Source organism: Talpa europaea (assembly GCF_964194135.1).
Source record: "Talpa europaea genome assembly, chromosome: 15".
In the NCBI taxonomy this organism is placed as follows: domain Eukaryota; kingdom Metazoa; phylum Chordata; class Mammalia; order Eulipotyphla; family Talpidae; genus Talpa; species Talpa europaea.
In genome coordinates, this window is record NC_140083.1 from 82,324,047 (window position 1) to 82,335,312 (window position 11,266).

Below are 11,266 nucleotides of genomic sequence, written 5' to 3' on the forward strand. Positions count from 1 at the left end.
TTTAGAGGCCTTCATGGTTTTTTTCTGGGAAGAGACCAGGGAACTGCTGAGTTCATCCAACAAGAAGCATAACTTTATTAATGATAGAAACAGTACAAATTTCAAACCAAGCTGCAATCACTCTCTTGAAACACCAAAAGAAAAGGAAAAAAAAAAAAAAAAAAAAAAAGTCCCCCTTTTCAGATGATTACATTGTTAATTCCTGTAAGAGAAAAAGAGATCCTCATCAGTAGTTTTAGACAAATGGAGAGAATTCAGGTCATGAAAATAATCTGAAGCAACTCAGAACAGGCTTTAAGCATGAGACTTCTTAACTGGTTGATAGTCAGTATAACTTGGTCAGGCAAAGGGAGTCAAAGGATAAAGATCTGGACACTCACCATAATAGCATTTACAATATCATTACTGTTGTTCTTCAGGGCTCGTACTGCCTTTGCTCTCGACACATTTGCTTGTGACATGACCAATTCTATGTCCTTAACTTCCACACCTGTTTCATCAACCTAAGAGAGGGGAAAAAAACACACGACAAAGTAAAGGCAAGAGCAACTTTTGCTTTTCTTTGAAGTCAGGAGTCTTGTCAATCTAGTACTTAAAACACAGGGTTCAGGGCCTCCCCGGTGGCGCAGCGGTTGAGCACTGGGTTGCGAAGCTGCCCGCAGCCTCTGCGGCGCCGGTTCGATCCCCGGCTGCTCCCCGGCCACCGGAGGAGGGTCCCACATGGCGCGCAGACCTCTCCTGCCGCCCGCTGCTCCCCTCAGCAGTGTACTTCGGTCCTTCTACCTGCTCTGCTCCCCGCTCTGGCTCTGGTGAATTCTCTCACCCTCCCGCGCTTCTGACTGTACCCAGTGCTTGTATGTATGTATGTATCAATCAATCAATAAATAAATGTTTAAAAAAAAAAAAAAAAAAAAAAAAACACAGGGTTCAAGAGGCTAAAGACAAGATAATCTTCCTACTAACACAAATATTACTATCTGGAGGGGATTAAAAATATAAAAGATTTCCTTGTATACCTCTTCCTCTTCACTCTCCTCTTGTACAGTTGGAGTCTGTGTGTTTTCTTGAATGTTTGAGACAGCTTCACCTTGAACTTTGAATTTTTCGGCAGCTGCCAGCTGTGCTTGTTGAGATAAATCCTCAATCTGTAGGGCAGAGAAAACAGACTCATGTGAGCGGGTCAGTCAGCAGCAGATGAATCATTTTACTTCTTCCAAAATCTCACTCTAAACTCACTTCAGATTAATTTACTATATAGCTCAACCGCTGCGCCACTGGGGAGGCCCAAACTGTTTGCCCTTTCTATCTCCGGAGGAAGAAAAGTAGCATAGGTCTAAAGCAGTGGTTTTCCACCAGGGATGGATACAATTTTGCGTCAGCACCCCCCAGGACAACTGTCAATCTCCGCAGATTTTTTTTGGTTACTACACTAGATATAATTCTGCTAAGTATCTGGGATACATAGGACGGCTCTTCTACAACGAAGAATCATCTGACCCAAAATGTCAACAATGCTGAGGTTGAGAAACCCTGGGTTAGACCAACAATCAAGAAAAGTTTACCTACCTTTGCTTCCCCAAAAACTATGTAGGTATCGGAAGCTGGGCTCTTGTAGACATCTGGTTTTGTGATGACAAAGAGGATATTCTTAGATTTCCGGATAGTGACTCTAGTAACCCCTGTAACCTGTCGAAGACCCAGTTTGGACATAGCCTGAAGAATAGAAAAGAACATGTTTTCAACTTCTTTACAACTACTGGATTTTCTGCTGAACGTGACTATGCCTACCGTTAGTGCCACTGTAACTGTGCTCGCTAAAGCTGGCTTAACAGCAACGCTCATGCTTGTTTATAACGTAAAATCTCACCTTGCGTGCCTTCTTTTCACTCCGGCTCTGTTTTGCTTTACTGACTGGCTCTTCATCGATTTCAGCTGCTGCCGCCAGCTATTGAGATAAGAATTTTGAGTAAACTGGAATGAAGACCAGGACAACAGTTTCGCGTGGTTCCCACTTTATAAAGGTTCACGGCTTCAAACACATGGTAAGCTTCTCTGGCCACCACAGCTTACCACTGCTTCCTTGACCCAAGTGCTTACCCCAGTAAGAGAACACCAACCTGCGCTTGCTGTGTGGTTGCCTGTGTGGAATCCTGTTCCTCGAGTTCTGGTACTGATTCATCACTATCAGATTCTGTTCCAGAGCCTAAGATGACAGATAACTTTCATTATTTTATAGATTATATGGAGGAGACAAGACACGTCCTGCCTGAACTAGAGAGAGGTTACTGGTTTATTAGCACTCACAAAGCTAAATGTAAACCAAATGACTCAGGTGAAGCTAGTTTGACCGCCCCCAACTCAGTCACAAACTAGTGTGTACACATCCATTAAAGACCCAGCCCCAGAAATGAAAGGCAATTACTAGAAACTTCTGAAACTTTCTTTCACTCAAGCTTTTCATTTCTTGGCATCAGCAAACACCAGAATGACCTATGAAACTCCAAATTCTACTCAATAGCCCAACCATCCCAGAAAAGTTCTGGCAGACAAAGAGTCTCCAGAAAAACCTAAGTGAGAAAAAAGACAAGGCCATATTGTGGAGGTACCCCAGGGAAGGTGTTTTCCCCTCATCTTTTAGACTGGGTTGGGGAGGCCAGAAGCAGTTGTGTACACACATTTGATCTTATTCTCAAACCACGTAACAAAGTAATTTGATCTAATCAACAAGGCTTTAAGATCTTCTTTTTGTTCATAGCCTTAAGATTCTTAGTAATGCCGACCTAGAATTCTCATAGTCTCTCTACTACATTCTGTCCTGTGACCTCTCCTAATTCTTCCAAACATAATTCACATATTTTAAGTTTCCTTAAATTGAAAGGCCAAGCATCAATCAAGACTACTGAGGAAAAAAATGCATATACCTGCACCATTCTCAGGCTAGGAAAAATAGATCTAAGAAAAGGGTGTCCTTGGGCAACTGGTCATTACTAAGTCAAAGGAATGAAAAATTCAAATTGCTTCGGATTTGCCATTATTTATATAGCAACTTCCAGGCCCAGGGACAGGTTAGTGATGTGGAGAGATCAGAGCATATTAAAGGTCTAGTAGCTCTTGGTTTTCAATGTCAGATCAGTTAGGTTAAGCAACAAAAACAGACCCAGGGTTAGTCTGGACCATGTTACACAAGATGATACTCAAGACTCTCTGAGGTGATGAAAACCAAGATTCTGTTTCACATTTAAAATGGTCTATGTTCTACATCCAAACACAAGCATGAATACTGGAGAAGGCGGCGCATCCTAGGGTTAGTATTGGTGGGTGGCCCCCAGGAGGAGTGTGGGCAACACACCATGCACACAGCAAACCAAGGCAAATACCCTTGTTGTTCTTCAGAACAGGTTGCTTGGCAGAGGGGGTTGGGACAGGGATCCCAGCAGGTTTGGGGGTGGGCATGTTGACGAGGACCGACTGGAAAGGCACGCCCCCAGAGATTGGTTCCGGGGGAATCAGAGGCGGCAGCTCATCCTCATCAGCAGGGGCTAGGGGCTTACAGTGTGATTCCAACACCAGCCCAGTTGAGGACGGCAGACACTGCTGTTTAGGAAGCAGAGGGGGAACTGGGGAGGGTGCAAGAGGCAGAGAGGCTGAGGGAGTGGGTGCTGGAGAGACAGATGTTGAGTTGGCATTAGGCAGGACCTCAGAGGCAGCTGTTGATAGAGGGGCAGCTGCCTCAGACTCAGGATGAACGGCCAAGGGACAGCCCTTTGGGGAATGAGAAGAATCCTTGCCTTTCACGGGAGCAACAGGGATGGTTTTTGTAGCCTTTGAAGAGCCTTTGGGAGGTGACACTGTCAGTTGGGGGGCTGGAGTTGCTGGAGAAAGGGGTTCTTTAGCACCACTCTTAGCTGAGGGATCTGAAGTAGCTGACCTCTTCTTGGCCTGTGGACCTTTTTGAGTGGCTGCTGTGACGACTGGTGCACTTTCAGGAGCTGAGGCAGCAAGTACTGTTTTGAGCGCCTTGGGGTCTTTTTTTACTGGGAGTCCTTTAGCTACCTGAGGGGTTGCAGACCCCAGAGGGCACGTAACTGAAACTGGGGAAGGAGGGGAGTTTTGGGGGGATGCAACTGTTGGGCTCTCTTTGGGGGTTAGAGTTGCTGGAGCCCCTTTGGAGGAGGGAGTTGCTGAGGCTTTTGTGGGGGCTGGAGCTGTTAGGTCTCCCTTGGAGGAAGAAGTAAGAGCTGAGGGTGATAGGGCAGCTTGGGTTCTTTTGGGAGAGGGTGGAGGAGTTTTTGAAGGGGTGGGGGCCACTGGAGACTCTTTGAGGCAGGGAGGAGTCACAGCTGGCAGATTGGAGGCCTCTTTAGAGGATGAGGTTGATGGGCCCCTTTTGGGGGATGGGGTAGCTGGCATCCCTTTGGGAGAGAGAGGAGCAGCAGTCGAGGGAGTACGGGCCCCTTTGGAGGATGGGGTAGCTGGTGTTCCTTTAGTAGGAGAGGATGGAGTCACAGCCGGGGGAGTGGGGGCACCTTTGGGGGATGGAGTAACTGGGGTCCCTTTGGAAGAGGGTGGAGCTACAGATGAGGGAGTGGGTGTTCCTTTGGGAGAGGATGGAGCTGCAGTTGGGGGAGTGGGAGCACCTTTGGGGGATGGGGTAGTAGCTGGGGTCTGTTTGGGAGAGGGAGGAGGAGCAGCTAAGGGATCAGAGGTCCCTTTGGGAGTCTGGGCAGCTGCGGTCCCTTTGGGGGTCTGAGCAGCTGGGGTCCCTTTGGGGGATGGGGCAGCTGAGATCCCTTTGGGAGAGGAAGGTGAGGCAGCTGAGGGGTCAGAGGCCCCTTTGGGGGATCGGGTAGCTGGGGTCCCTTTGGGAGATGGGGCAGCTGGGGTTCCTTTGGGAGAGGGAGGAGTGGCAACTGAGGGGTCAGAGACCCCTTTGGGGGATCGGGTAGCTGGGGTCCCTTTGGGAGAGGGAGGAGTGGCAGCTGAGGGGTCAGAGGCCCCTTTGGAGGATTGGGTAGCTGGAGTCCCTTTTGGGGATGAGGCAGCTGGGGTCCCTTTGGGAGAGGGAGGAGAGGCAGCTGAGGGAGCAGAGGTCCCTTTGGGGGATGGGGCAGCTGGGGTCCCTTTGGGAGAGGGAGGAGAGGCAGCTGAGGGATCAGAGGCTCCTTTGGGGGACTGGGTAGCTGGTATCCCTTTGGGGGATGGGGCAGTTGGGAGCCCTTTGGGAGACAGGGTAGCTGGGGGAGCAGGAGCCCCTTTGGGGGGTGGAGTAGCTGGCATCCCTTTGGGAGAGAGAGGAGTGGCAGCTGAGGGGTCAGAGGCCCCTTTGGGAGATGGGGTAGCAGGGGCCCCTTTGGGAGAGGGAGGACTGGCAGTCTGGGTAATGGTGGCACCTTTAGGGGAGGGAGTAGCTGGGGCCTCTGTGGGGGATGGTGTAGCTGAAGTCCCTTTGGGAGAGGAAGCAGCAGCAGCCTGGGGAATGGGGGCACCCTTTGGGGATGGGGTAGCTGGGGCAACTTCGGGAGAGGGAGGAGCAGCAGTTTGGGGAACAGGGCCCCCTTTTGGAGATGGGGTAGCTGGGGTTCCTTTGGGAGAGGGCAGAGCAGCAGTTTGGGGAACAGGGCCCCCTTTTGGGGATGGGGCAGCTGGGGTTCCTTTGGGAGAGGGAGCAGCAGTTTGGGGAGCAGGGCCCTCTTTTGGGGATGGGGCAGCTGGGGTTCCTTTGGGAGAGGGAGGAGCAGTAGTTTGGGGAACAGGGCCCCCTTTTGGGGATGGGGCAGCTGGGGTTCCTTTGGGAGAGGGAGGAGCAGTAGTTTGGGGAACAGGGCCCCCTTTTGGGGATGGGGCAGCTGGGGTTCCTTTGGGAGAGGGAGGAGCAGTAGTTTGGGGAACAGGGCCCCCTTTTGGGGATGGGGCAGCTGGGGTTCCTTTGGGAGAGGGAGGAGCAGCAGTTTGGGGAACAGGGCCCCCTTTTGGGGATGGGGCAGCTGGGGTTCCTTTGGGAGAGGGAGGAGCAGCAGTTTGGGGAACAGGGCCCCCTTTTGGGGATGGGGCAGCTGGGGTTCCTTTGGGAGAGGGAGGAGCAGTAGTTTGGGGAACAGGGCCCCCTTTTGGGGATGGGGCAGCTGGGGTTCCTTTGGGAGAGGGTGGAGTAGTTTGGGGGGCAGGGCCCCCTTTCAGAGGTGGAGGGGTGGTAACTGGGGGAGCAGGGCCCCCTGTGGGTGATGGGGTAGCTGGGGTCCCTTTTGGAGAGAGACACTGCTTCTTGGCTGGTGATCCTTTAGAGACTTGAAAAGAAAGATTGGTCTCTGGAAGATCGGAAGTTTCCACTGGAGAAGCAGGGGATGAGAGAGTTCCAGCAAGAGTGTTGGGGACAGCAGGTACACTTTTAGATTCAGAAGGATCAAGAGTTATAGAAGGAGTTGAACCCTTCTTGGCTGGAAGTCTTTTAGTCTGAGAAGACACACTATTTCCCAAAGGAGATGGAGAGTCAGCGAAGCAAGTGCCTTTGGAAGATGCACCAGAGTCCTCACTAGAGTGTCCTTCAGGAGAGGAAGCCAGAGGCGCCAGTCCTGAAGGACGAGAAATTCCAGGACTTGTCTTTGCTCCCTGAGGAGGACCAGCTGGAGGAAGAGGGGGCTCAGACTTTACCACAGTAGCTGGAGAAGCAGCAACATTCCAGGGTGATAAAGTTGTAAGGCTATTCTCAGAGGTTGGAGGAATCAAAGGTAAAGTTGTACTAGTGGAAGTGCACTCTCTGGCCAAGTGGCTTTTAGGAGCTAAAGAGACAGCTCCTTCTAGAAAAGGGCTGGGTGCAGCTGTAGGAGTGGAAGCATGATTGGCAGCTGCAGAAGCCAACCCAGCAGTGGCAGCACTTTCAAATGGAAATGGAGCCATGGCTGGGGTAGAGAGAGAACTTTTAAGAACACCAGTGGGGTCTGGGCTTACATATGGATCTGTCCTGATTACAGATGTTGGGGAGGTAACATCTGCGAGAGAGGGAGCAGCACTGGCTGGCTTAACTATAGGGAGAGTCTCTACAAGGCCCTTCTTTGCTAACACGGCTTCAGGAGGAGAGAGCTCCAGAGATGATGTATTTTGGGGAGAGGGGGGATGTTTAGCGGTTGCCAGGGCTAGTGGCAGTAAAGTAGGTTCTTTCTTGGTAGGGGTTCCTGCCTGGGTGGGTGAAACAGGGGATCCCACAGGAGATGCAGGTACAGCTTGTGCATCTTTCTGTGTTGGGAACTTCACCAACACTGAAGCAGGGAGACTTTTGGAATCCTCAGGGGATGGCAGGGGAGAGACTGACAGGCCCAGAGTAGGTGTTATTTGAGGAGTAGGTAGCTCTTTGGCAGTCACAGGCGCCAAAACCAAGGCAGCACGAGAAGTGGAGTCCTTACTGCTTATGAGACCTGATGAAATGGGAGGAGAGACACAAGGAGCTACTGTAGAGGGGTTAGTCATCACAAGTGGGGTGGTTCCAACAGAAGAAACAGGAATTTCTGTCAGGCTAGAACTACCTGAAGTAGCAGGAATCTGGGCCACCGAAGACTTATGTGTGGCATTAGGAGAACCTTTGATGAGAGAGGCTGTAGGAGACAATGATGAAGTGTCAGCTACATCCAAGGAACCAGAAGGGCTGTTGGTGGCTACGCTAGTGATAGCAGAGGAGCCTTTGTCAACAGAGAGAGCCAGAGGGGAAGCCGGAGCCCCCACTGCAACAGTAACCACGTTTCTGGAAGGAAAGGGAGGAATTACAGATTTCTGAGAAGGGTGTGAGGCCCCAGAGGCCCTCACGGAAGAATGATCTACAGAAACAGTATTCACTGTAGGATCTGACCAGGCCAAAGAGCCAAGAGAACTCTGATGCAGTGATGCAGAATGAGAGTCCAGAGAAGTGAGAAAAGCCGGAGGGGCGCCGGGAGTTACTGGACTAGGCTGGACTGAAAGAGACAAGGCAGCAGGTGGGCTAAGGGGTCCCTGAAGACTGAGGCTTACAGGATTTTGTGGAGAAGTCAGAGCTGAGGAAGCAGGGACGCCTTTGACCTGAGGGGACGTGATGGCGAGAGGGGTGGTGGGTGGGGTCTGAAAACAGGAGGACATTCCAGATTGAACAGAGGCTACAGGAGACACAAAATGGGAAGGAACAGCACTGACTACACCTGGAGGCATGGGGGTACCTTTTGGATTAGGGTCTACTTGAGAGGAAACTTCAACAGGAGAGGGCTTTGGTTCTGAGGAAGCAGTGGGAGCTGCCAGAGATTTCATGGCCCCTGGGTTAGCTACAGTGACTGAAGGTGAACCGAGAGGGCGAGGTGGAAAAGCAGCACTCTTCTGGACTGAGTGGGGAGCCAAGGCTGCCAGAGACAAGGGCGCTGAAGAGGAATGGGCACCTTTCAGTGTTGGAGCTATCATGGGAGAGGCCAGAGCTAAAGCAGCTGGGGAGATGGGAGGCCCTATTAGGTTCGGCAGGAAAACTGGGGTATCAGGGATAGCCCCCAAAGGAACGGTTGTCTCGGAGGAAGACTGGGGAAAAGGTCTTTCAAAAGGGGTTACTGAGGCAATGGGAGAAGGAGAAAGGAAAGGGGAAGGCTGGCGAGGGGTCGGTAGGGGGCACTGAGGGGGCGGTGCCAGCGGGTAAGGAGTGGGGGGAAGGGTAGGTTCAGGCTGCCCTAAGGCAGCAGTAACACTCAAGGCTGAAGACACAGGGAGCACAGCTGGAGGAGAAAAGCAAAAAAGGGAATAAAGAAGGAAAGGGAAGGAAAAAAAACAAAGGTGAGTTACGCAGCCCAACTTGGTACAACATGCCTCACAGGAAACACTGCAATTTTTAATCTGAGGATGACAGTCACCACGCAGGATTAGACAAAGGTGACAGGCAAGAGCAACCTTCCCCAAATACACTCCAGTTGGTCATGTAAGACTAGTCCCTTTTCTTATCTCCCACATTTCCCAAGTTCTACCAAAATAAATTAACGATTTTAGGGTGGAAATAAGCCTCCAAGCAGCAGCCTTTCAGGCTCTAAATAGAGATCACAGGCCCAGGAGCAGAAACAGCAGTTTCCTACCCTTCCCAGTCGTGCCCCCGCCAGCCCTATTCCTAAATCTTTCTCACAGGAAAAACAACCGCAGGACAGCGCCTGTCCTCTGCAGTCCACTCAGGAGCTTCAACAGACGCACACTGAGAACTGAAACAAGGAAGGTAGCGAGTGGGGAGCATGATGGAAAATCAGAGCTGAATGAGGGGAGGTGGGGAAAAAAAAGTCTTTATATGCTCAGGCTTCCACTCGGTCAGGCAAAATCTGTTTGAAAAAAGTCTTAGGAAGGGCTCTCTCATCTAATTCAATTCTTCCCAAAGCTGAAACTCTTCAGAATTTAATAATGAGTATTAAACACTAACACATTTAGTCTCCCCTATGCTCTGTTTACTTACCCAAAACCAACCAACCAAAAAACCCAACCACAAATTGGCTGGACTCCATGGACTTTACAGGCCTTCCTATGTAATGTCAGCTCTTCAGACATCAATCTGAAGATTAATTAGAACTTCAGAAGAGCGCTTAGTCACAAGGGTAGGGACTGTATTATGAAACTGTAACCCAACTTGTTAAACCAGACTGGTCTATTTTGGAAGCAAGGAACTGAAGAGGAGAGACTACACTAGATACCCACCCTTTAATCTGGATAAGTATGTCATCCTGCCAAAATAGACCAATATTTGGCACTACTGTAAAGCTAAGCAAAAGCTTTTCTGAATGATGGAAAAATACCATACTTGCTATTCAGGAGATAACACAGGATTAGATCAACAAATGTTCAACACCCAGAAAGGAGTATTAAAAAAAGCCCACACAACATCTAAATTCACATTTTTCTCAACCGCTAATTTTGAAATTCTTAAGAATCCTACTACAGAAGAGACAGGTGGCTCAACCAGTTTTTTCCCTGGAAAGTTGGTAGGTCAAAATCTTAAGATTACAGTACAAATCACTTGCTTTAAACACCATAACCAACTCCCTGAGTTTCACATTCATCCTAATAATTAGTTTTGAAGTGGGAAGCTAAATTTGCCTTAATTTCAGCCTCCAAATTTATAAAATCAAATCATTCAAAAAGACTCGTTAAGGTCTTGTTTAGCACTGAAATTATAAGATGTGTAGAGACGAGTCTTTTGTTTTTTCCTTTCCTTAAGTCCCCTGTAGTCGGAGGGTTTCATATAGCTCATTCCCCAGCTCAGGGGCCTCCCTCTTATTTTTTTTCTAGCAGCTGTACTAATCCCTTCAGCTGCTAAAACCAGACAGGTGGAGACAGAGAATCTCAATGCTTTAATTATAAACAACGCTATTTTAATTCCAAGAGACAGAAATTGCCCTTAACTGACAGGTGGAGCTTAAAAACAAAATGACAAAAAACCCCAATGAATTTACTACTAAAAAAAGAATGAAGATGGCGCTGAGTAAGAAGAGTCTCTTCCATTTAGTTCTGCACAACTGACTCAGCAAGCAGACTATCTCCAGAATTTCCTTTCCTTACCTCAAGTTACTGGAGAAGTCTTTGAACCAGAATTCAAAACTTGCCTTTACACTGTGTCCTACATGCATTCACTGCAAAGCTGAAGAGCAAAGGCGTCCATCCTGGGCTCTGAGGAGCGTGCTACAGCATTACTCCAGCACCACCATCTCAGCCCCAGTCCACAAAACCAGTCAACCTAGGAGGCCCCGAGGCCCCGTCGGAGGGCACATCTACCAGCAGCGCGTCTCATCCAGACATGTGACAAGCTCTGCCATTTAAAGCCTTGATGCAACTCGCTGGCCGGACCTTTGGGAAAGCTCAGGTCTCCGCGGCCTGCCAGGGCGTCGCTCAGCTCCGAGAGGCAGAATCACAGCCCTTCCCAGTCCCGGTTTTCTTCCTCGAGCTGGGGCTTTCACAGCACAACCCCACACTGCACAAAGCAGCCTTCCACGCGCCCCAAACTGAAAGGCCATTGTTTTTACTCCACGCCCGCCCGCATGAACGCCCTCCCCGAGGACAGCAGTTCGCCTGGACTCTCCTCCCGGGGAAAGCTCCGGCCGCATCTCCTTTCCGGAGCTGACTCCGCGCACCGCAGCGCACCCTTCCCGAGGCGGACGCTCCGGCCTCAGGCGAGGAGGGCCCAGGCCCACCCACCTGTCTCGGCCTGCGGCTGGGGCAGCTCCTGCTCGGTAGCAGGGACGGTTTCTGTGGCTTCGCCGGGCATTTCTGAAGGAAAGGAAGAAAAGGGAGGCCTGAA

At 50.2% G+C, this 11,266-nt stretch overlaps 1 protein-coding gene across 2 annotated transcripts; it reads right to left on the minus strand.

Moving 5' to 3' along the window:
- NACA (nascent polypeptide associated complex subunit alpha) lies at positions 1-11,233 on the minus strand (the record flags this gene model as incomplete). Of its 2 annotated transcripts, XM_084255858.1 has the most annotated exons (8): positions 1-503; positions 1,017-1,145; positions 1,567-1,713; positions 1,868-1,945; positions 2,118-2,203; positions 3,378-3,696; positions 6,967-8,714; positions 11,164-11,233. In XM_084255858.1, the coding sequence occupies 8 exons, from the start codon at positions 11,231-11,233 to the stop codon at positions 354-356; spliced, it is 2,727 nt and encodes a 908-aa protein (XP_084111984.1). In that variant the 3' UTR covers positions 1-353. The 2 variants fall into 2 exon arrangements, with proteins under 2 accessions (XP_084111984.1, XP_084111985.1); XM_084255859.1 differs by lacking the exons at positions 3,378-3,696; positions 6,967-8,714.
- Positions 11,234-11,266: the final 33 nt, after the last annotated feature.